General features: G+C 41.4%; 1 protein-coding gene and 1 long non-coding RNA gene across 4 annotated transcripts in view; one reads left to right on the forward strand and one right to left on the reverse strand.

Moving 5' to 3' along the window:
- The window catches only part of RPS6KA1 (ribosomal protein S6 kinase A1), a 139,918-nt gene extending 123,393 nt beyond the window's left edge, over positions 1–16,525 (reverse strand). The window contains exons 1-3 of the mRNA XM_072137046.1: positions 16,262–16,525; positions 5,327–5,371; positions 4,229–4,273 (exon numbers count right to left, since the gene is read on the reverse strand). Of these exons, the coding sequence (XP_071993147.1) occupies positions 4,229–4,273; positions 5,327–5,371; positions 16,262–16,324 (153 nt within the window). The 5' untranslated portion in view covers positions 16,325–16,525. The remainder of the gene's footprint in view (positions 1–4,228; positions 4,274–5,326; positions 5,372–16,261) is intronic.
- Positions 16,526–16,553: 28 nt separating this feature from the next.
- Positions 16,554–25,543, forward strand: part of LOC140118755 (uncharacterized) — a 48,609-nt gene continuing 39,619 nt past the window's right edge. For all 3 annotated transcript variants that reach the window (XR_011853252.1, XR_011853253.1, XR_011853251.1), the window contains exon 1: positions 16,554–16,690. This is a non-coding gene — a long non-coding RNA (uncharacterized lncRNA). The remainder of the gene's footprint in view (positions 16,691–25,543) is intronic.

Genomic DNA, 25,543 nt, shown 5'->3' on the forward strand with positions numbered 1-25,543 from the left:
ATAACAACAGGGGGGGGGGGGTGTAGCACAACCAAGTATTAATAGAGCCAATGCACAATTAATTAACCGAAAACACAACAAGAAAAAGAATGCATTCAAAAGGCTCATGTATGATGCAAAAGTATAAATCCAAGTTTATTCCCAAAAATTTTTTTGACAAGACAGACAATCAAAGAACAGACATTTAAAATCAATTAAAAATCACTATGTACAGGAATACATACAGTCACCCAGTTTGGTGAACTGTAAACAACCTCCTGACCAACACAAAATGAGCGATGCAAGGCCTGCCCGACTGCTCAATAATGAGATGAAGGCTATATTGCTAGATGCCCAAGAAACACAGTATCACCGGGTAGGTGTATAAATGCCGAGAAAATATTACCAACCTCAGGACCCTTTGAAAAAGTAAAGTGATATTGCTACAGGGTAAGCATGTTGACAAAGGGGTAACGAGAAGAAGGAGTGTAAGGGCACCCAAGCAAAGGTGTCAACGGTGAGCCTAAGAGCAGTCAGGAGAGGCACAGGTGGTCAGGGGTGGCGGGCTCCCCACGCGTTTCGTCGTATCCAAACGACTTCCTCAGGGGTCCACAGTCCACAGATTTTAAATGTCTGTTCTTTGATTGTCTGTCTTGTCAAAAAATGTTTTGCAATAAACTTGGATTTATACTTTTGCATCATACATGAGCCTTTTGAATGCATTCTTTTTCTTGTTGTGAAAACTGTGTGAATTGTGACTGTTACAACCTTCCCTAGTGTTGCACTGAAGTGCAGCATCCTATCTCTTGCTCCTGTGAGTGAGCCGTGTTACAACCTTCCGTAGTGCTGCACTGAAATGCAGCATGCAAGCTTCAGCCCACAGTCTACTGTGCCCACAGTCTACCACTGTCTGTAGCGGTTGGCTCTAGGACCTGGCTCTGCCAATTATAGCGGTCTCCCATTTTGGAGAATCATAGTATCATAGTATCATAGTATATAAGGCTGGAAGGAGACGCAAGTCCATCAAGTCCAACCTTCAAGAATTAAATAAATGTTTTATCCCCATAACCCGTGATATTTTTTCTCTCCAGAAAGGCATCCAGGCCTCTCTTGAACATGTACATAGAGTCCGCCATAACAACCTCCTGCGGCAGAGAGTTCCATAGTCTCACTGCTCTTACAGTAAAGAACCTTTGTCTATGTTGATGTTAGAATCGCCTCTCCTCTAGGCGTAGAGGATGCCCCCTTGTCCTGGTCACAGGCCTAGGTATAAAAAGATCTTTGGAGAGATCCTTGTACTGTCCGTTCAGGTATTTGTACATTGTAATGAGGTCTCCCCTCAGTCGTCTTTTTTCTAAACTGAATAATCCCAAATTTTGTAATCTGTCATTGTATTCTAGTCCCCCCATTCCCCTAATAATCCTGGTTGCTCTCCTCTGCACCCGTTCCAGCTCTACTATATCCTTTTTATATACTGGTGCCCAAAACTGTACACAATATTCCATGTGTGGTCTGACCAGGGATTTGTATAAGGGCAGAACTATGTCTTTATCATGAGAATCTATTCCTCTCTTGATACATCCCATTATTTTATTTGCTTTAGCAGCAGCCGCCTGTCTCTGGTCACTAAAATTAAGTTTACCATCCACCAATACGCCCAAGTCCTTTTCAGCTTCAGTTTTACTAAGTAATTGACCGTTTAGAACATAATTATACTTTTTGTTTCCATGGCCCAAGTGCATAACTTTACATTTATCTACATTAAACCTCATCAACCATTTCTCTGCCCATCCCTCAAGCTTCCACAAATCCCTCTGTAATGCTAAACTATCGACCTCAGTATTTATTACTTTACACAGCTTAGTATCATCTGCAAATATTGAAACTTGACTGTGTAAACCCACTACAAGGTCATTAATAAAAATATTAAAAAGAAGTGGCCCCAATACTGACCCCTGTGGCACTCCACTGGTAACATCAACCCAATCTGAGAATGTGCCATTAATGACCACCCTCTGTTTTCTATCACTAAGCCAATTACTTACCCAGATACACAGATTTTCTCCTATTCCCAGCAGTCTCATTTTATATACCAACCTTTTATGTGGCACGGTGTCAAATGCCTTTGAAAAGTCCAGATATACAACATCCACAGCGTCCCCCAGATCCAGTCTTGAACTTACCTCCTCGTAGAAACCAATCAGATTAGTCTGACAGGACCGATCTCTCATAAACCCATGCTGACGCTGGGTTATAAGGTACACAAGGAGACTACTGTGCATGGGGGAGGAGAGCAATGCTTGAGGAACTACAGCTACACAGAGCAGAAAATAGAGGTTGTTAAATAAATTCCATAAATTCTAAGACCCTTTAAGAACACAGCTCTGCTTAATACTCTTATAAACCTTATAAACAATAGCAAGAGAGTATACGAATTATCAATCTTTAATAAATAGTTATTAGATTTGTGTACGTTTACATTATAGCCCTGCTTTATACATGATTCTTGATGTTTGGGCTACGTAGAGCTACAATGAAGAAGATTCAAATGATCCAGCACTTTTTTTTTAATGAAAAAAATCTTGCTTCTTTATGGAATCATCATATAAAATCGATCAGCACATAGTATCCACAAACAGCTACGCGTTTCGAGTAAAAAAAACCAAAACTCTTCATTATGGCTGATCTACGTAGATCTACAGTCACTTTATTGTGACCTGGCTAACATTTTGTGTAGTTTTACTTAAAATTCAAGGGGTATTACCATACTTTTTTGTTGACCACTGTTCCATAAAATAGTTGGCAAATACCACATGTAGGTGATGGTGTCAAATGTCAGACCTACGTCATTGTTATATTGATCACTTCTCCTCAGGGTAAATAAATATATACAGGAATACATCTTGAGCGTAGTTACCAAAAAGTGACTGTAGCGAGTGTCCATAGTAGGGGTTGTGGTAGCTCAAAATGGATATAATAAAATCTACACACACACAACTGCTGTGATAAATATACACAACTAAAAAAAGGTTACCCAGAATAGAACAGCATTGTACAATAAGATAAACTGATGCAATGTCAGCTTGATATTTAAAATTTACTACCGTATATGCCGGCGTATAAGACGACTGGGCGTATAAGACGACCCCCAACTTCTTCCCTAAAAATATAGAATTTGGTATATACACACTGTATAAGACTACCCCTCTCCCAAATGAAAAAAAGTCTGCTTAAAACTTTGCAAAACAAACAAGAGAGCAAGTGCCTGGTGATCATAACTGTAAGCTGCGATATTAATGAAGATCCGACATGCTTCTGTAAGTGCCGCCTGTGACCCCCAGCTCTGTGACGCCGACCGCTGTGACAGGGCGGCTGCATTAGCATACAGCGCGCCGCCCCGTCAGCGCGTACTAAGCCTCTTCTAATGACTGTGAGAGGCGGACTGCCGCGCATGCGCGGCGGTCCCAGGAAGCGGCTCTCTGCGCGCTGACGGGGAAAAAAAACACCTCACACAGTGCGGCCCCCGTATATCCGGCGTATAAGACGACCCCCCACTGTAGCCATTATTTTAAGGGGTTAAAAAGTAGTCTTATACGCCAGTATATACAGTAATAATAATTTTTTAATAAGTAAATGAAGGCCCATTGCCCACAAGGAAGAGTATGAAGCAAGTTTCTAGAACCAAGCTTGTTTATAGGGAACCTGTTAAACCATCCCGCACGAACTGAACATCTTCGAAAAACTGCTATTATACAGCAATACAACTATCGCTAGCTGATATCTTAGCAGCAAAAGTCTCTCTCATTCCTGATGAAGGGGGACATGTAGCTAAGCCACGGCTGAAGAGAAAGTCTGACTGAACAATAATAGTAAGACTATTATTAGGCATAATAGCCAGAGAAAAAACAAAATCGCCACAAATTCGAAAAAGAGGGTAGTAAAAGATTAACCATTTCTGATATGCACCATGTATAAAAGATAAGACTCATAGTAGTAGTAAAATAGTAGTTGTGATAAAAGATGGATGGCAACTAAAAATCTATCCAGAATTTATTTAAGCTTTCAGAATAAAAACTGTACAGAACTTGTGGATGTCATTCACTGAAGTCAATTTTCTCAGAAGGAAAGGCCAGTCATCCAACATTCCTACACATGATATGCATGCAACCACTTACACAACATTAGACTACTAAGCTTTAACATTTACCATAAAAATTATAGGTGGAATGAAAAGAACATTACTTTTTACCTTGTTTGCAGTTTTCCCTGTGTCATCTGTTCCTGGATGCCCATTCTATAATGGAGAAGGACATTTTAAAAACAAAAATTACCAGATCAAAGATAAGCCCTACAAGGGGGGGATTTAGAAAGGGGGAGGTGAATTAGAAATGTACATCTAATGTACATTTTTACCATTATGAGTCCTGTATGATTGTAGGGTTCTCCACCTCCCCTGCTCCCTGTCTATGCTCAACACCTTTTCTTACTCGGTCTTAGGAGGATTACCTTGTCTGGTATTGTATTAGCAGGACAGATGGAGCGCATTACCTGCATATACTTGTTTACATCAACTTTAAAATCGTTAACTTTGCTTGTTGCACCTTGCCTTGCATTTACGGTTATTTGCAATTGTTGGCAGATTGAGTTAGGGAGCATAGGGTCATTCTTTGACCCGTGGGAACAGGTGCACCCACTAGGTGCACCATTTAAGTGTTTTTATTTTATATGTGTCTTGTCTTTGTTATTTCACTTCATGGCTTCATAATAAACTTTGTGTTGTATTTTCAGTCTGTTGTACGCATCCAACTGTTCTCTTGTTGATTTTCGAGACCTGTATGATTATCATGCCTTTTTATTTAAATTTTTATGGGTAGCAAAAGAGATATACAAATATTAATTTTCCCTTCTGCTGAGGAGAGGCTTCCATACGGGTGTAGAAGCACTGATAAATGTCCCCCTTTGTCTCCATTTACCAAGGTCCTTTTCCCTTAATTACTTTGTTTAGTAGCGTTAACCATCAATAACCATGAAATTGCTAATCTGAAATAAAAACTGGGGTGGAGGAACAACAGAAATTAGTCACCTTTGGTAGTGACCGGGGAAAAAAAAAAAAAAATGGAAAAGAATGTATATAGTAATATGGAGGAAAAAAAACTGTCACACTTTACAAGATTAGCATTAAAAACATAGCAGAAGCTCCTAACATGCCACCATAAACAAATGTTACCTAAAGACTTTAACCTTTACGTCAAATACAGAAATGATTATCGTGTAGGATTTTCACCTTATCAGAAGGGCTATTAGGACTGTATACCCAAGGGGTTAGACAAAGGACAAGACTTCTTACCTTGTTTGAAGATTTCCCTGCGTCCTCTGTAACAGCATGCCCATTCTGTAATAGACAAGGACACCTTTAAACATATAGAATAACCATACATCAAGTCATCCATAAAGAGAAATGCTGGACAATCCAGACATATGTCCGGCGCCATAGAAAGAAGGAGTGTTGACCCCTCTCCATAGAGATACATGGCAGCTTAACATAGGGATAGATAGGGCATGCCCTATCTATTCCCCCGTGTACAGAGCGGTACGGTGCCGCACTTGGTCTCCAAGGCAGACATTGCGTTTTGTTTGCATCTAACACATGCGTATTCAAACAGCTATAGAGGAGAGGCGCCTAATTACATTGTCAACATTGCGTTCACAAAATGCAAGCAAAGACTTAAACACATGTGTTAAACTGTTAACACATGTGTTTTGTAAACGGCAAATTGACACCAATGTAATTAGGCAAATATCCTCTTCAGCTCTTTGAAACCGCATGCGTTAAACGTAAACAAAACGCTACGTGTGACCGCAGCCTGAAAGGTTATCACTTGTCCTATACCCTGTATGTTTTTTTTCCCCCATTTGTCCTGTCATATTTCTAGCCCATGGCAAGTATAATTGTCTTTCTTCTCTCAGTAAAAGTTGTTGAAAAATCCTGAGAGTCAATTTGGTGGCAGTACCTATGTATTCTTCCATCATGTGAACAAGAGACACATTGCACGTCACTGCTCGTGGAAGGCCTGGACAAAACACATTGCAGTACTTTGTGTGTGATTTGTTGTTAAATTTCTTATTATTGAGGCACAGTCTAAGCATGTTTGCCTGCTTACTTTATTAATACAGCACTCTGCTGTGATATGGTGCTCAATAGCTCTAAATTATTAACATTTCTTTTTCATTGGTTGCAAATACAAACTCCAGCATTTATTACTTACAGCAAACCGTAAAACAGAAAGCAGAGAAATATTTAAATAACTGGCAAGACTCCAAATTTGAGCTTCATAATTGTTCACGTTTAAGACCAGAAATAAAAGCTGGGTTTTCAGAACTATGCTAGTGCGTTGTTGTGATGCAGCGGTAGAGCAGTTAAATACTCAATTCTGCATTATGCAATGCTCCCTCCTTTCCATATTGCCATGGAAATGGAAGGTACAATGAAAAAGAGAAAAGTGTGCAAGAGACCTTGTGTTACATGTCACTCGGAGAAAAGAAGGCACTTGTTTGATTACATGTATCTGTCCTGAACACTTTTCTACCTCCCCTTCCCAAGAAGGAACCTGCAGCTGTCAGTCATACAATGAAAATCAAAAGGGACTAATTGAGACAAAGCACCCCCCCCCCCCAGATCTCCAAACTGACAAATTATGAAAATTAAGAAGATGATTCCTTTTACAACATTCACCATCCCCCAAGATGTGGCTTCAGTCTTATCCAAGCATTATAATTACATACAAGTATTTGTTCATGGCTATAAAGCTGATCCATAGAATAACTGAATGATGTGGTGAAGTGGACAATAGCATTGTTCTAAGAGAACATGAACCCTTCCTGGAAATGTATCGCAGAAGCAGCATCTGATACCAGATAACCAGAGGGGCCAACATTTTCCTATGACTATATAGAAAAAAGCTTGAGTCAAAAACTTGGTAAAAAACTGGAGTCAACAGTCAATGAAAATTGGTGCACATAGGATATTTTTAGGGCAAACCATGGCGTATTAGACACCAAGGGTGTTGTCACGTGGTACGTTCTTGGACCGTTTTAAAAAGCTTTATCACAGCGGCTTAAACTTCCACAAATGAAGAAAAACAGATTCAAACCAGCCAACCGCTTAGTAAACCTGCAAAAGAGTGTGAATTTTCAGTGCGTTTAAAAAAGCACCAAGAACGCACCTACCTTAAGTCATGGCCAAAAGTTTTGAGAATGACACAAATATTATATTTTCACATGATCTGTTGCCCTCTGGTTTTTATGTGTTTGTCAGATATTTTTATCACATACAGAAATTCAAGTGCAATCATATTATCAGTAACAAAAGCTTTTATTGACAGCCAGAATGAGTTAATGCAGCAAGTCAATATTTGCAGTGTTGACCCTTCTTCTTCAGGACCTCTGCAATTCTCCCTGGAAGCTCTCAATCAACTTCTGGACCAAATCCTGACTGATAGCAGTCCATTCTTGCACAATCAATGCTTGCATTTTGTCACAATTTGTTGGTTTTTGTTTGTCCACCAGTCTCTTGATGATTGACCACAAGTTCTCAATGGGATGAAGATCTTGGGAGTTTCCAGGCCATGGGTCCAAAATCTCTATGTTTTGTTCCACGAGCCATTTAGTTATCACCATTGCTTTATGGCAAGGTGCTCCATCATGCTGGAAAAGGCATTGTTGATCACCAAACTGATTTTGGACGGTTGGGAGAAGTTGCTCTTAGAGGACATTCTGGTACCATTCTTTATTCATGGATGTGTTTTTAGGCAAGACTCAGCCGATTCCCTTGGCTGAGAAGCAACCCCACACATGAATGGTTGCCGGATGCTTTACAGTTGGCATGAGACAAGACTGGCATGATACAATGACTTTACCCCAGTCCTCAGCAGTCCACTCCCTGTACCTTTTGTAGAATATCAGTATGTCCCTGTTTTTTCTGGAGAGAAGTGGCTTCTTTGCTGCCCTCCTTGACACCAGGCCTTGCTCCAAGAGTCTCCACCTTACAGTGCCTGCAGATGCACTCACACCTGCCTGCTGCCATTCCTGAGCAAGCTCTGCATGGCTGGTAGCCTGATCCCGAAGCTGAAACACTTTTAAGAGACGGTCCTGGCGCTTGTTGGTCCTTCTTGGGTGCCCTGGAGCCTTTTTGCCAACAACGGAACCTCTCTCCTTGAATTTCTTGATCATGTGATAGACTGCAGTTTTGTGCAATGATGACTGCACGTGTTTCTTTAGAGATAACCATGGCTAACAGAAGAGAAAGAATTATACCAAGCACCAGCCTCCTTTTAAAGTGTCCAGTGGTGTGATTCTTACTTAACCCCTTATGGACGCAGGGTTTGTTCGCTCATTTCTCACTATCCACCTTCAAAAATCCATAACTTTTTCATTTTTACGTGTACAGACCTGTGTGAGGGCTTATTTTGTGCGTAACAAATTTTACTTTCCCGTAATGTTATTTTAACATGCCGTGTACTGCGAAGCTGAACAAAAAATTCCAAATGTGGAAAAATTGAAAAAAACGCACGTGCGTCACGTTCTTGTGGGCTCAGTTTTTACGACTTTCACTCTTCGCTCCATATAACACGCCTACTTTATTCTTTGGTTTGGTGCGATCGCTGTGATACCAAATTTATATAGGTTTTATTTTGTCTTAATACATTTTCAAAAATTAAACGAATGTGAACAAAAAAAGAAAAAAAAAAAATTTGTCATCTTCTGAAGCTAATAACTTTTTCATACTTTGGCGCACGGAGCTGTGTGAGGTGTCATGTTTTCCAAAATGAGCCGACGTTTGCATTGCTACCATTTTGAGGTCTGTGCGACATTTTGATCATTTTTAATTCCATTTTTTATGTGATGTGAAAAGGTGTAAAAGTCACATTTCGGACATTTGGGCGCCATTTCCCGTCTCGGAGGTCACCGCCGGCCGTAACCGTTTTTATATTTTGATAGATCGTGCATTTTGGGATGCGGTGATACCTAATGTGTCTGTGATTTTTACTGTTTATTATGTTTATCAGTTCTAGCGAAAGGGGGTGATTTGAATTTTTAATACTTTAATTTTTTTTTTCACTATTTCTTAGACCATCTAGGGTACATTAACCCTAGATGGTCAGATCGTTCCTACCATATACTGCAATACTTCTGTATTGCAATATATGGCATTTTTGCAGCTCATTGTAACGAATCTGCAGAAGCCAGATAGCCTCGGGTCAAATGAAGACCCTAGGCTACCATGGCAACCGATCGCCGCCCCCCCGGTGACGTTTGGGGGCACGGCGATCGTAATAAAGATGGCGGCGCCCGCGCGCCGCCGTCTTTTAAATGCCGCCGGCGACTTTGCCGGCGCCGATGAAAGGGTTAATAGCCGCGATCGGTGCAAGCACTGACCGCGGTTATTAGCGGTGGGGGTTTGCTGCAATATGCAACAACCCCCACCTTTGTACGAAGAGGACTCAGCCCGTGAGCGCTCTTCATACATTCCCTGTACCTCTGCGCTGTAGAGCTACGGCGCAGAGCGTTAAGGGGTTAATCATGACAGATTGATCTCCAGCCCTGTTCTCATCAACACCCACACCTGTGTTAATGGAGCAATCACTAGAAACAATGTTAGCTACTCGTTTTAAGGCAGGCCTGCAATGAAGTTGAAATGTGTTTTGGGGGAAAAAGTTCATTTTCTAGGCAAAATTGACTTTGCAATTAATTGCTGTTAAGCTGATCACTCTTTATAACATTCTGGAGTATATGCAAATTGCCATTATAAAACCTGATGCAGTAGACTTTGTAAAAATTAACATTTGTATCATTCTCAAAACTTTTGGCCATGAGTGTACAGTTTGTCATATCAAAGTCCTATTTCTGGAAGTCTTCATATATATTATGGGATAGGAGATGTAGCCTGGAAAACAGATTGTATGGGGAATCGAGGAGGGAGTTGGCAGAGAAACAGCGGGTCAGTCAAGAATAGACCAGGTATTCCAGGAGTTTGAATTTTCTCTGAAATCACAGATCACTGGAAACGAAAAAAATTTACCGATTCTAATTTACGGCCACTGAATACAAAAAAATATAAATGAACACTATAGATGTATTTTATGAGAACAACCCCTAAATATACCCCATCAAAACATCCTGGCAATTATAGAGTTAATGTACCGATTAGGGTGATGGCCCACGTGGCGTTCTGAACGTGTTTTGAGCCCGTTTTTAAGCAGTCTGTCAAAAAACGCATGCGTTAAAAAAACGCATCTGTTTTTGAAAATCGCATGCGTTTTTTGAAACGCATCCGTTTTTGACCAATTATTTAAATTCAAACTGGTCAAAAACGCATTGCGGTTTTTGACAGACTGCATAAAAACCGGGCAAAAACGTGCTCAAAACGCCACGTGCGGCGTCGCCCTTAAAGGGATAGTCTGCAACAAGAATGCCCCTCTACTTTCCACTGCATCCAGACCGGTAATACCTTTTTTCCTGAATTATACAATATCTGAACCAAACCCTCTTCTGACTGGTCTCTCTACACTCACTATGTACATGCCAATGTATATATTCTACTGCTCTTTGTAGTGTTGCTATGACCTTCTATCTGCTAGTCATTACTTATTAATAAATATTCTGATCTCTGCTGGCAATAGATCCACTCTTGAACTCCCTTCCTTTTGAGCATACAGTAACAAAGCTCTGTAATGGGATAACAGATTAGTGTGAATTTTTTTTTGACACAGAGGGACAAATATTTTAGGATGTGGTCACATGTAGCGCTAGAGTTGTGTTTACTAATGCAACGCTAGCATCGGGGGAGGGAGGTGGGCCTCGACCCAATCACATATGTGTTTTCTGTGAAACACATGTGATTGGTAACTACCACCTTGTGTCTTTTATTGTGTAAAGGAAAGCTAAAAGCCTTAGATCCCAGTGCCTGGCCAGACTAGTACACTTCCCAGTAGCCGCTGTAGTTCATTTACATATTACTAAAATAAAGTTTTAACAAGTTAGGTTCCAGGATTATTAAATTACAGATCAGAGCCGAGGCAGACAGGATGAGTCTACCATCAGATCTACTTCTGAGGAATCATGGAAGGTTTCCTTTAAATTGAAGACACTAGGTGCTGGTTGCCAATCACATACCTTTCACTGGAAACCCATACGCAGTAGGACACAACTGTGCCGCCTCGTGTGACCGCACCACAAGACTAAAATTTAACCAGCCCAATCCTTCTTTCCAATTTGTCACTCACAAATAAGGCCAACATCAGTGGGTTCAGCCAACTTAATTTATGGGTATTTTGACCTAAAATCTGAATTTACTACTGAAACCCCTTTTTATCTATAAGTACAGATTCATCACTCCTAAATCATCCACAATATGCACAAAACACAACACGGGCTAATGTTGCAATAGCATGCACCCAAGATGCTAAGCTTTTTATTATTTTACAATACGAATTTTAAAAAATGCAAAAAATATTACTTGACCTCAATATAAATTGCCCTGCAGACAGGTACGTCTTTCACATGTAAAAGAAAAAATCCCAGGAGTATCTACACAACATCCTAAACACGTGATCCGGGGGGCAACCAATGATAGAAAAATAAAAATACAGCTCCTTGCAGACCAACAGGTCTAGGAGTTTGAGACACAATACTGCAGCAATTTTATTGTATCATTTTATTAAGTCCTACTATGTATACCAGTGCAATCTAAAAATAACAGGGGAGTAATGGACATTTTATTTACAATATAAATGTATTACAGAGAGGGGAAAAAAGGCTAACTCCTGCTGTATGAATTGGTGATTCACAATACTTTATATATCTTCTGTAATGTAAAGGTCTGTAAAATGTTGTACCCATATTAATGAAGAAATATTACATTACTGAAAGCCAAGAGTGAATATAAAAGAGAATGAAAGTAAGATACTCTTTATGTATCCACTGTTTGTTCTAAATTTAAAAAAAAAATAAAAAGTTGCACAATGAGAAAAAAAATTTTTTGCAGCAGCAGCTGGGGGAGATTTACCAGCGCTTCTACGCCAGTTTTTGGCATCAAAGTGCTGAAGTCGCAAATTTCTTGTGCACTGCATGAAAATAAAATTAAATTTGCGGCACATCACGGTTGCATTTACATCGCATGTGAGTTTGCATTGTGCATATTTGCATTCACATTGGTAACACATTTGAATCACATCATTTTTATCATTTTTCTTTTGCACTTATATTGTGTTGTAACAACATGTTTGTATTCACACAGCATTGCCATCCCGTTCACAGTACAATTATGTAACACTGTATTTATATAAATGTGATGTAGATGCAATGTGACCTTAATATTTGTATAATGTAACACCTTGATGAGCATAGAGAGAGGTGTACCCCACAGTAGCTTATTTGACAGTCTGCCACTGATCAGAGAACATTAGCACAACACATGTCTCCTCTTCTGCTCCAGCACCTCCTCTCTGACAATTCAGAGGTTTATAATGGTCAGGTACTGGGTCTGATATCTCAGCACCTTGAATCTGTGTAGCAGTCCCAAAAGAATGATATGTTTATCCCCACATGTGTGAGGTGGTGAAAGGTCATTTTTAAAGAAGTCTATTACCATCACCTACCCTATATATTGCGTGTGTGTGGGGGTGTATTTCATTACACTCTCTGATTTAGGAGCGTGTAATGGAAATGAAGACAGAAAGGTGAATGATAAGTCTTCAGTTCCTCATTGAATTCAGAGCACAGAAGGTTGCCTTCCTTTACACTTGATGTTTCAGTAGCGGGAAAAAGTTGCAGGCTGCCATTTTGGTAACGGAAGAGCTATAAATAATAAAACAATGTCAGAATTGCATTCCCCCACTGTCATTAGTCCTGAAACAGATTGGTCATTTAGTGAGAACATAGAAAATGAACATTTTTCCATAAGGTTTGGCATCTACATGCTATTTGGGTTGACAACAACCAAATACTATTTTCATCCACAGAATGTGAACCGATGCTGCAGCCTGTATACTAAAAGAGATAAGCCACTGCCCAAAGCTTTTTATTCCTTTTCCCCTTTTAAGACTGAGAGGAATAGTATTTTAACTGTATGCAGAAATGCAGTATTAACAAAAGGCCCCTACAAGTTTGAATCTTGTGGCCATAAATCTAAAATATACTATTAACTGTTGCAACTAGTGTGTTTGTAGTCACACAATGAGTGACTTAACCAAAGTCTTAACCCCTTCGTGCACAAGGACATAATATTACGTCCTGGTGCTATGGGGGGTGTATGGGGAGAGCTCTTGGGCTGAGCTCTCTCCATACACAGCGGGTCTTACTGCTACGATCGTGGCTGCTAAGTGGCACGGTTGACCCAATCATGGCAACTAACATCACTGCCGACTGGTGCTGCCATCGTGAACGGCCGCTCGCCACCCTACATGACATCATTGGAGGGTGAGGATCGGTAGCAATTGCAGTCTACAGTCCAGAGACTCTTAGGCCTTCCATGGATAGTGATCTCTGAAAGCCTGTGAATGGCTATTAGAGATCATCAGTAAAATTGCTATATACTGCAATACAGTAGTATATATGAGTATAACCCTGCAGGGTTAAAGTACCCTAGAGGATCTGCATAATAGTAAATAAAAAATTTAAAAAAAATATATAGATTTTTTTTTTTTTAAGTTTCAAATCAGCCCCCTTTCCCTAGAACACATATAACACATAACGTGTTGGATATCGCAGCATCAAATACCGATATTTGATTTGTAAGCCGCAAGACATCAAAATAAATTATCCAGACATTTCAAAAATTATGAAAATATAAAGTAGACATATGGGAAATGTTATTCAGCAATTTATTTAGGTGGTTAATCTATCTGCCTGAAAACGCGATGATTTCGAATTTTGAAAATGGCACAAATTTTGTAATAAACACAAAACTTATCAGCCAGCATTTACCACTAAAATGAAGTACAACATGTGAGGGGGAAAGAAAAAACAAACAAAAAAAAAAAAAAACTCTATCTCAGAATCGTTTTGATAAGTAAAAGTGTTCAAAAGTTATAGCTATATAAAGCGAGGCAAGTCAGAATCCGAAAAATGGGGCTAAGCCTTAAGCTATAAAATGGCTGCGTCCTTAAGGGGTTAAGTACCTCCTAGGTTCCTAGAAAGCATGGTATGCGTGCAAAACAAAAGTTCACACATATCTTCTAAGCAGGAAAGTAACCAACACTACACTGGAAACTAAAAATTGAGAGAGCTCTAACTGAATGAGATCAAGGCTGAAGCCTTCGAAATGCATCAAAAATGCAACAAAAAAATGCAACACATCGTGTGAAAGCGCTCTGAGGGAAGCAAACTAGGGGATAGGCCCAGGCTGAAAAACACAAATGCTGATACAAATTACAAACGTTATTTATTGTATTACTTCATGACATTACAAGATGACTTCAAAAGATCTATTATGGAAATGCATAGGGACATCAAAGAAAGACAAACACAATGAAAAATGGACTTGCACAGTCTGTTTTTTTGAATGGCTGCAATAACTGCAACACCTTTTATTTTAGTGGACTGTATCTGAGCCATTAATAAGTAGAGCATGTCCTACTCTAAAAACATTTTCATTGATCACTCAGATTATTGTTAATGAGGATCTATGAAAGAAAATGCCAGAATGTGAAAACTGCATGGATGGCCATTTATCAGGAGCAGCCACAGTAGGCTGTTTGCCGAGGTGTGAGAAGTAGGACCAATATTTCCACTGCTACATTCTGTGTGATGTTAGTACACAATGGGGCTCATTTACTAAAGGTTGCGTGGGCACTTTGGTCGGACTTTCTGCCGTTTTTGGGGATTGCACGGCTTTGAGAGGTATTTAACAGGGGTCTGCGCTGGGATTGTGGCACACGGTTTTTGGCGCAGCTGGCTTCCATGCTACACAAATCTGGGGGTGTGCCACCGGACGATCCGACTGATTCGGACTGAGCGCAGGATTTAAGATTCAGATTGTGTTGCAAGACAATGCACTTACATGAACCATGAAAAAGAAGATGAACTCATGCAGGATATCGGGCGCACAATCTTAGTGAATCGCGTCACAGTGCATTATCGCCTGACAATTTCGGTGAACTCCAGCGGCCGCGTAAGAAAATGAGCCCCAATGGGTCCAGCCGATGTGTTCATCCATGCTTCCAGCAAGATAAAAAATTAAAAGTGCTTATATTTCCCATTCCTTTTTTATCCACTTCTGGCTGTGTATAGTGTGAAATAGCCTAAATTTCACATTAAAAACTTACCATAGCTTAACATAGTCTAAAGCTACAGCAGAAGACATAGCTAGCCGTGCCTCCCAAACACTTCTGTTTGTCCTAATGAATGAATTTCTTTTTTCTACGATTCATTACCTTTTATTATGACTAAATTCCCAGATTATGACTAACACCAGATTGGGGCAAATCACCTTCCAACCCTTGACTGTCACTTTGGAACGGTATTAAGAAATCCAGGTTTAATACATATATGCTGCCCATTAACTGAACTGAAGAAGCTCTTAGAAAATTAGGTATATTGATAAAACAACAGATGAGATTTGGAAACAGACCATTTCCTTCTTCTGGGCAGCTGTATAGTTAACACAATTGTTCCCATAATATAAAATAAAGAAGAATATATAAATGGGGATAAAGCTACATTATAATGAATTCGTTCTTTCTAATCTTTCAGAGAAAATGTAGGATTCCATAAATGTATGTGTGGATGACAAGTTCACTTATGGCCTAGAGTTCCTTCACTTCTCATCCAAGATATCAGAGAACAGATTCCTGGGAATGTTGTAGGATGTGGAATAAACTCTAGCACATATACTGGGACCTGATCCAGTGTTTACACTGCAGCACTGCAGAGAGGAGCTCCAGACTGTGCAGTGCCCATTTCATGTACTGTTGTGTTATTGCCATGACAATGTTGACACAATTGATACAAAGAGAAATCCATCCAGCGCCAGCAGCTTATTGGAAGACAATACGGAGGCTGCGTTCTGCTGCTCAAGCATTGGAGCAAGCGAGTCCTCAGGCAAAGCCGGCACCTGTTGCAGCACAGCACTGCAGAGAGTGCAGCCAGGATCATGCAGGCTACACAGGAGTCCTGTCACTGGTCACACACAACTCACTCACATGCACACACATAACGTGCCAGGGAGAAGTGATGCATGCACGCCTGGCGGGCCAGTGGCAGCACACTACCGGACCACTCTCACCTCAGGCTCCTCCGGTACTAGCTCCACGTCGGGCCACAAATCCACCAGCTGAGCGAGCGGCATATTGCACGGACCAGCACTCTCGTTCTCTGTCCTCACTACACACCAGCTTCCGAGCGAACGTGTAACTCCACCCCCTGCTCACTGACAGCTCGGATGGTTACGCCTACCCTGCCTACTATTGGCCCCTGTCACAATCCGCGATCAACATTGGTTGCAGGGCAAAGGGGCTGTGTTATGGCGGGAACCCGCCCTTAAGTGATTAAGCCCTGAGCCCGCAGGTAAATGTCGCCTTATCAAGACTTCAGGAAAGCGGGAAAGATAGCGCCATCTAGTGTCTGAACGTGATATTCGGTATGCGTGTGAACAAGAAAGTGACCGAATAGGAAGCGTCTGACTGCATGCTGGAATGTGGAGCGGGAAAGTGAGGTGACATGTCACACAACCCTGTCATAGTAGATAACATTGAATAGGCATCTGTCAGCATAAGACCACGTTCACATGGAGCGTTTTCATTGTGTGGTTTAGAAGCAAAAAAGCATTTAGCAAATGCAATGTCACCTTGGCATGTGATCGTGGTTGAAGGCTTTGGATTGCGTCTCAAAACGTACCGTAGAGTGGTTGCGATCGTGCGCACACAGCGCCGAAGCCCCTTCTGCTCTAAAGTTTAAAAAGTGTTAAAACCGCGATACCGCGGTTTATAACACTAACGAATGTAAGTACCGGCACCAGCTCACTCTGAGCTGGTGCTCGGTACTTACAGCGTACCCCTACCATTCTAAATGGTAGGTTTCCTTTAAGCACTCCGTTAAAAAACGCATGCATTAAAAAACTGCATCCTTTTTGTAAAAACCGCATGCGGTTTTGTCCGTTTTTTCATTGCGCATATTCGGAAAACCTGTCAAAAATGGCTGCGTTTTCAAAAAGCGCATGCATTTTTAAAAACCGGATGCATTTTTTAATGGATGCGTTTTTTAACGGATTGTTTAAAAACGGACCAAAAACTGTTTCAAAACGCCATGTGTGGCATCACCCTAAGCATTAACATAGCATTTTGCAACATACTATAACACGTATAAAAAAAAGTGTTGCTGAATACACCAGTGCAGAGAGAGAGAGAACGTAATGCAACCCAAAGACTGTGAGGGAGGGGCTTGTCCAATCACAGAATCATAGATGGGAACGCTTGTGATCAGGAATAAGCTCCGTGTGGAGTTTGTTTTCAATGACAAGTGTTTCACTATAGGAGCTTTTTCCCGATCACAAGTGTTTCTATTGGGAAAGCTTCTCCCTGAGGGCGCGTTCACGTTGTGCTTTGGTTGCGATTTCATTGCGTTTTAAAACACATTACAAAAAGGACTCTGCTTAATAACTGGAACAGTCTCCCCCTCTCTCTTTTTGGCAGGATAGCAGCGGTTAAAATGACTATCTTTTTGAAACACTACCAGTGCCAGTCCCGTTGGGTGCTCTGAGGTCCCTGCAAGCATCAATACTACACTTTATCTGGGCAAAAAAGAGACACAGACTCTCCAGGTCTGTTCTAATCTCTCATAAATCAAAGGGCGGACTATCGGTGCCGGATATAACCAGATACTACTGGGCAACACATTTGCAGCGTATTCCAGCATGGTCCACCTTGCTGGCATTCTCTAAATGGATGGAGACAGAAAAATTGTGGTTGGCCCCTTTTCACCCTAACTCTTACCTCTGGCCTAAAGAGGCGCCTGTGATGCCTGACCCTCAATTAGGACCTATTTCATTCACGATTAAATTGTGGAGGGCCTGTATCTCAGTGTTCTCCTATGCAATCTTTCTTACACACCCCCCTTATGCAACAGGCCTGACATGAGAAGGGATTATTTAGATTCGCAGACAATTCGCGGCCAATTTCCACTACATCCGAATTAGGCACCTCTTACAATCCCTGGGCAGTGCTGAGACGGTTTCGGCACCCACCACGTTTGAGCACATTTGCAAAACCGCTACCCACACCTCTGGCCTTATATCAGATATCTATATGATACTATTGCACCCAAGCTCAGACGAACCTATCGCACGCCCATATATGGCCAAGTGGGAGAGCATAGTGGGGGGACCAATATCTCAAGACACATGGCAACTGATTTGGCATAGAGCGGCTAAAACCTCCTTATGTGTAGTACAAACTGATGTTGCAGTGGTATCATACCCCATCCTTGTTACACAGGATATTTCCAGATACGCCGGATACTTGCTGGCGATGTGGCTCAGTTGGGGGTACTCTTCAACACATCTTCTGGACGTGTCCATTGGTGCAGCCTTTTTGGCAGGAGGTAAAGATTCTCCTCCGGGAGGTCGTAGCAGTGGACATTCCACTCTCCCCACTATATTACTTGCTGAATGTCTCTCCTCAGCCCATGGCCAAGACGGCTACAAAATTGAGCCTACACATACTTACAGCTGCGAGGTGCCTGTAAGGGAAACTCGCAGTATGGAATATCTGACTGCCTCCTTGAATAATCGTATCCCATTATTCGACAAAACTTGGGAACGTTGGGACCGCTACTGGATAGAAGAGCGGGCAGGAGGAGGAGAGTGATATGGTCACCCGTTGTGTTTCTACCCAAGTGTTAATTGTTGTCATGGTGAGTATGTATGACTGTCTTTTGTTTGTACCCCTCCCCCCAACCCCTCTAGACCGGTTAGGTATAGTGTTGATGCCGTCCTTGGTAATTGTTTTAATACCATGAAAGCATTATACTGTCAGGCTTTGCATCCTGGTACGCAAATGGGAAACTTAAATTGTTAATATCCTTTGGGACAAAACTTGTCTAACAGTTGTATTATTGTTGAAAAACTTTCATGTGAAATATGTGCGTGATAACTTTTCTGTTATATTTCTTTGAAAAATGATAATAAAAATACAATTTAAAAAAAAAAACACATTACAACAGCTGAGGAGAGGTTATTTGCCTAATTACATTACTGTTAACATTTGCATTTACAAAACGCATTGTAAACACAATGTATTGTTAACACATGTTAACATTAACGCATGTGTTTTGTTAAAGCATGTATTAACATCAGCTGTTGTAATGTGTTTTAAACGCAATGAAAACGCAACCAAAGCGCAACGTGTGAACGTGCCCTTACTGCCATTGCATTGCATTTCAAAACCCAACACAAACGCTGAATGTGAACTTGGCTCTAGTCTCCGAAAGTCGTCTTCTGCGCCAGATAAATTTTTCTGAGTGCTGTAACTAACTGTGCAGTTGTATGTTAGACAAGGTATTAGTTGTCCTAGTTTATGTCTGACTTTTCTGGCACAGAGACTGAATTTCTGACACCCGGGCTAGGCCACACACTTCCTGTTCCTGAGGCCACACACCTTTTTCAGACAATTCGGAAATCTGCCCAGAAATGGATATAAACCCTCAATAAATGTGGCACACAGCATTTCAGACTGAAATTACTCCAGAATAGACAGGTTGATGAATCTCCTCCATTGTGTTAACATTAGCATTTTTTGCACTTTCATTTCAAAAATCTATAATTTTTTTGTGAATTGGTGAAAAAATGCATTCGCACCGTATTCTTGTGGGTTTAGATTTTACGATTTCACTGTGTGCCACAAATGACATGTCTTCTTTATCCTTTGGGTCAATATGATTACGGGGATACCAAATTTGTATAGGTTTTATGTTTTCATACATTTACAAAAATTAAAACCACCTGTACAAAAAAAATTTGGGGAGATTTTGGCATCTTCTGGCGCTAATAACTTTTTTATACTTTGGTATACAGAACTTTGGGAGGTGTTTTTTCTGACTTTTAATGACGTTTTCAATGTTATCATTTTTAGGACTGTACTTTTGATTACTTTTTATAGAATTTTTTATACTTTTTAAAATGGCAAAAAAGTGGCATTTTCGATTTTGTGTTACGCACAACTCCAGGTAGCGCAGCAGATAGTTACTGCCGCGGAGTATGCAAGGTGCCCCCTCGAAGTATCCAGGGTACACACGCTTTCACCAAAAACAATTAAACCAGCAAGACACAGGTTGAAAACAACAAATTATAATTAAAAACTAAGTTTTAATGTATCGGTCTAAAAAGATACCTAAAACCCAGACTCAAGGACCATCAACAAACAACAGGGCAACATTCACCCATAAAGCAGACCGTACAGTCTAAGGCTACATTCACACTACAGTATGGGGGACGTATATACGGCCGACGTATATGCGGCCGATATACGTCCCCCATACACTCCTATGGGCTCACGGCCCTGTACGGGAGCGGTACGGTGCTGCACACGTGCGGCACCGTACCGCTCCGTAGCCCGGGGAAAGATAGGACATGTCCTATCTTTCCCCGTATTACGGCGCCGTGCGCCATTAGTTTCTATGGAGAGGGGCGGGGGTGAGCTGCGCTCACCTCCTCCTCCTCTCCCCGCGCTGCCGTGAGCCCGCCGTACTACGGTGCGGCGGGCTCACGGCAGTGTGAATTAAACCTAAGTACCCACTCGCTGCCTATATTGCAATTCCGCAGAGAGAGGAAAAACGAGAAATGGTCTTACCAGTGTCTGGGGAGTATGCAAGTGTGGGAGATGTGCATGAGGGGGTCCACCAGGTCAGGAACAGTTGACAGCACTGCACCTAGTAATCCGTATACATATCTCTCCCTGTACCCAAAGGAAAATGCTCCCGCCCTAACAAGGGCAGTACCACGGTAACCCTATAATCTGAGTTAGCCCTAGTACTCCCTAGCTTGTTCCCAACGCGTTTCTAGATCCTGGAAGTGCCAGGACCTTCAGATCGATCACAGCAGCACAATCAAGGCAGAGAAAAGCCCATCCACGGTGTACTCACCATCTATGCTGTGTCCAACCCGATAAGCATGGGGAACGCATGCCAGCCGTTCCCACAGCAACCTCAATTGAGCGCGGACTGGAAGTGAAGCAAAAAACCTCACTTCTGGTTCCACACACTGAGTGGAACGCACAGGGGCCGCTGTTCGCAGGAAGTGACACAATCCTCGCCCTCCCCGGCACTTCGTCCAGCCCCCTAGTAAGTAGAGACCATTCGTTAGGTGATAGGAGGAGAAGAGTACATTGTGCCGCCCATCAGTTGCCATAGCAGCAGAAATGACTCTAAGAATTAGTGATCATTGGCTCGCTTGTTATAATACAATACAAGTGAGCTACTGTCGAGTATTATACCAGGGTAAGTTGACCCATAGTGAACCAAGAGATGCACCACTAAAAACTCATATTGCAGAGCACACTACTTGGGCGCCCTGGAGCCTTTTTGACAAGAATGGAACCTCTATCTTTGAATTCCTTGATGATGCGATAGATTGCTGACTGAGGTGCTATCTTTCTAGATACTCTTCCCTGTTAGGCCAGTTTTGTGCAGTGCAATGATGACTGCCTGTGTTCCTTTGGAGATGACCATGATTAACAGAAGAGAAACAATGATGGTGTGTCCAGTTGTGTGATTCTTACTTAAAGGGGTATTCTCGTCTGGGCATTCACATTCAGTTTCATTAATCTGCCATGTGTAAACATTTCTTCAATTGGATGTTATTAAAAAAAAAAGTTTCTATGTGAAGATAATTTCTCATAAATGTTGCCATGCTGTCCCTTAGAAACGAGATAGCTTCCTCGGTTACAACCACCTCACATTTTGGCAGCAGTGACCAGACATGCGCTATTGAGCTCTGCCTGACTTCCTGGTTTCAGCGTTCATTACCAGAGGACGGCTGCGGGACATGCAGTAACTCCTCGGACATTTCATATACAAAAACCTTTTTGTTTCTTTGTGCAATCCCCCCAGCAGTAGTGGCCGTATCTAGGGACACAGTCTTGTTTCTAAGGGACCATATTACTACATTTATGAGAAATTATCTTCACAAAGGAACATTTTGTTTAATAACATCTAATTGAAGAAAAGTTTATATATGGCAGATTAATGAAACTGAATGTGAATACCCAGACGAGAATACCCCTTTAATCATGACAGATTGATCTCCAGCCCTGTCCTCATCAACACCCACACCTAATGGAGCAATCACTGAAACAATGTTAGCTACTCGTTTTAAGGCAGGCCTGCAATGAAGTTGAAGTGTGTTTTGGGGAAAAAGTTCATTTTCTAGGCAAATATTGACTTTGCAATTAATTGCTGTTAAGCTGATCACTCTTTATAACATTCTGGAGTATATGTAAATTGCCATTATAAAACCTGATGCAGTAGATGTTTTAAAAAAAACATTTGTATCATTCTCAAAACATATGGCCATGGCTGTATGACTTGCCAGTCTGAGGGCGCCTTCCCATGTGCCGTTTTTGTCGCATTTTTAAATCCGAAATGTCCAAAATCTAAAAAAGTGGGAGGGTTTTTGGCCAAATGCATATGCGTTTTGCCCAAAACCCCTCCCACTTGCGTTTTGGATGTGTTTAAAACCATTAGGGTGGTGGCACGCGTGGCGTTTTGAACCAGTTCTTAGGCCGTTTTTAAGCAGTCTGTTTTTGACCATTTTTCCCAATTAAGATAATTGGAAAACGGACAAAAGCGGTAAAAAAAACAGTTGCGTTTGCATTAAATTAACGCAAAACAGCTCGTTCCCGATCGCAGGCGTTTCCATAGAAACGCAGATGCGATCGGGCCGCGGGCCACCCCGGTGGGTGCGGCTTTGTTTGCGCTTGCAAACGCAAAGCGTTACGTGTGGCACCAGCCTTGGGTTGCGATCACAGTTATTCAGATGCGGTTTTTGATGTCCAAACCAGGAGTGGAGTGAAAAAAAAAGAAGAAGAGCAGCATCTCCCTTTCATATGTTCTCACCCATTATGATCCACAGCTGCTTTTGGCTTCAAAGGCCATTTTGGATGCGTTTAAAAACGCCACGAAAATGGCACATGGGAAACAGGCCTCAGGTGATGTTTTGTTAATTTAACAGACATGAACTGAATTGATTAACCCCTACGGGACTCAGCCTCTTTTGGCCTTAAGGACGCGTCCCCATTTTTCAAATCTGTCCTGTGTCACTATAAGTGGTTATAGCTTTGGAACGATATAAGATATCCAGGGGATTTTGAGATTGTTTTCTCGTGACACATAGTACTTCAAATTAGTTTAAAAATTTGGATGAAATCTTTTGCGTTTAGTTATGAAAAAAAAAAAAACTAAATTTGGCAAAAATTTGGAAAAATTCTTTATTTTCAACGTTCTAAATTCTTTTTAGTGGTCTTATTTTAGATTGCGTAACTTTTTAAAATCACTTTTTAAAGCATTTTTAAAGGGCATTAATAAAAAATCATCTTTTTTTTACGGGGTTCACTTTGCGGATCTAATAACGATTTTTTTTTATTGTTTTATTATGCAGATTGTTACGGACGCAGGGATACCAAATATGTGGGGGTTTTGTGTATTTTATTCAATTGTACTGAATAAAAACTAATTTGGAGAAAATCTTGTTCATTTTAGCATCATCATCTTTTCATGTGCATAACTTTTTTATTTTTTGTCTGACAAATCTGGTTAAGGGCTTATTTTTTTGCGAGAACAGTTGTTCTTTTTAGTGGGCTTATTTTAGATTGCATAAAATTTTTAAAATCACTTTTTAGAGCATTTTTTTTATAGGGTATTAATTAAAAATGATCTTTTATCGGAAAGTTTTTTGCATTTTTTTTTCCTCCGGCGTTTACCTTGCGGGTCCAGTAACAATTCTGTTTTATTATGCAGATTGTTACGGATGCGGCAATACCAAATATGCAGGGTTTTTTTTGTGTTTTTATGTTTTTTATACTTTATTACCGTATTTTCCGGACTATAAGGCGCACTTAAAAGCATTGGATTTCCGTGGAAATCCAAAGTGCGCCTTATAGTCCGGTGCGCCCTATGTATGGCGCTGGGCACAGGGCAGCGGACCATACTTACATAGGTCCCCGCTACCGGAGACAGCAGATCTCCAGCGGGAGATCTGCTGTCTCCGGTAGCGGGGACCTATGTAAGTATGGTCCGCTGCCGTCCTCCACCTCCCGCTCACCTTCCCCGCTCACCTTCCCCGCGTTCCCCGTCGCGTCTCGTCGCCGCGTCTCGTCGCCGCGTCCCGTCGCCGCGTCCCGTCGGGTCTCCGCCACGCCCCCGGACCTCCGCCACGCCCCCGGACCCCGTGCCTTATAGTCCGATGCGCCTTATATATGTAATTATTACATATATAAGGCGCATCGGACTAATGCGCCTTAGTCCGGTGCGCCCTATAGGGCAAAAAATACGGTAAGTGTTTTTATGGGAAAGTGACATTTTAGGGGCTTATATTTTTATGTATTTATTTTTTATTTATTATAATGTGTAGTGTTAAGTGTTTTTGCATATTTTTACTTATACATACTTGAACTTAAACCAGCGATGCTCTGATCGCTGGTTTAAGTTCAATACACTGCTCTACAATACTATTTTATTGTAGAGGAGTGTAAACTGTCTGAGCATGCATTATGGAAACTACATCCCTCAACGTATGAAAAAGCACTTTTAAGAAGTTTGTTAACCCTTTAGGTGTTTTATGGGGGTTAAAACAAAATGGAGGTGCAGTCTACAAATTGTAATATTTTTTGACAATACACTCATTTTGGGTGGAAAATTGAACATTTACAATGGATCAAATGAAAAAAGGCTCCACAAAGTTTTATACCCAATTTCTCCCGAGTACACCGATACCCCATATGTGGTGGTATCCTGCTGTATGGGCGCACGGCCGGACATAGAAGGGAAGGAGGCGCCATGCAGAGCAGATTTGCTGTCTCACTGTACAGGCTATAATTTTTTTTTCTTTTTTTTAATGTGGACTTATAGGGGCTTATTTTTTTACTACATGAGATGCAGTTTTCTGGTACCGTATATACTTGTGTATAAGCCGAGTTTTTCAGCACAAAAAATGTGCTGAAAAACGTCCCCTAGTCTTATATACGAGTCAATTAAAAAAAAAAAACTTAAAAAAATAATAAACTTATATACTCACCGTCCGGTGGCCCTGATGTGCCGCGCTGCTCCCCCGATGTCCGTGCGGCTCGTCTTCAGGCTTCCGCGCCATCTTCTTTCTTCTGCTGGGCGCCACCATGTTTTTCCCCGGGGCGGCGCCTGGTATGACGTCAGCAATGGCGGCGCCCAGCAGAAGAAAGAAGGCGGCGTGGAAGCCTGAAGACGAGCCGCGCGGACAGCTGGGGGCAGGCTGTATACTACTGGGGGCAGGCTGTATACTACTGGGGGCAGGCTGTATACTACTGGGGGCAGGCTGTATACTACT

This window comes from Engystomops pustulosus, chromosome 2 (genome assembly GCF_040894005.1).
Source record: "Engystomops pustulosus chromosome 2, aEngPut4.maternal, whole genome shotgun sequence".
In the NCBI taxonomy this organism is placed as follows: domain Eukaryota; kingdom Metazoa; phylum Chordata; class Amphibia; order Anura; family Leptodactylidae; genus Engystomops; species Engystomops pustulosus.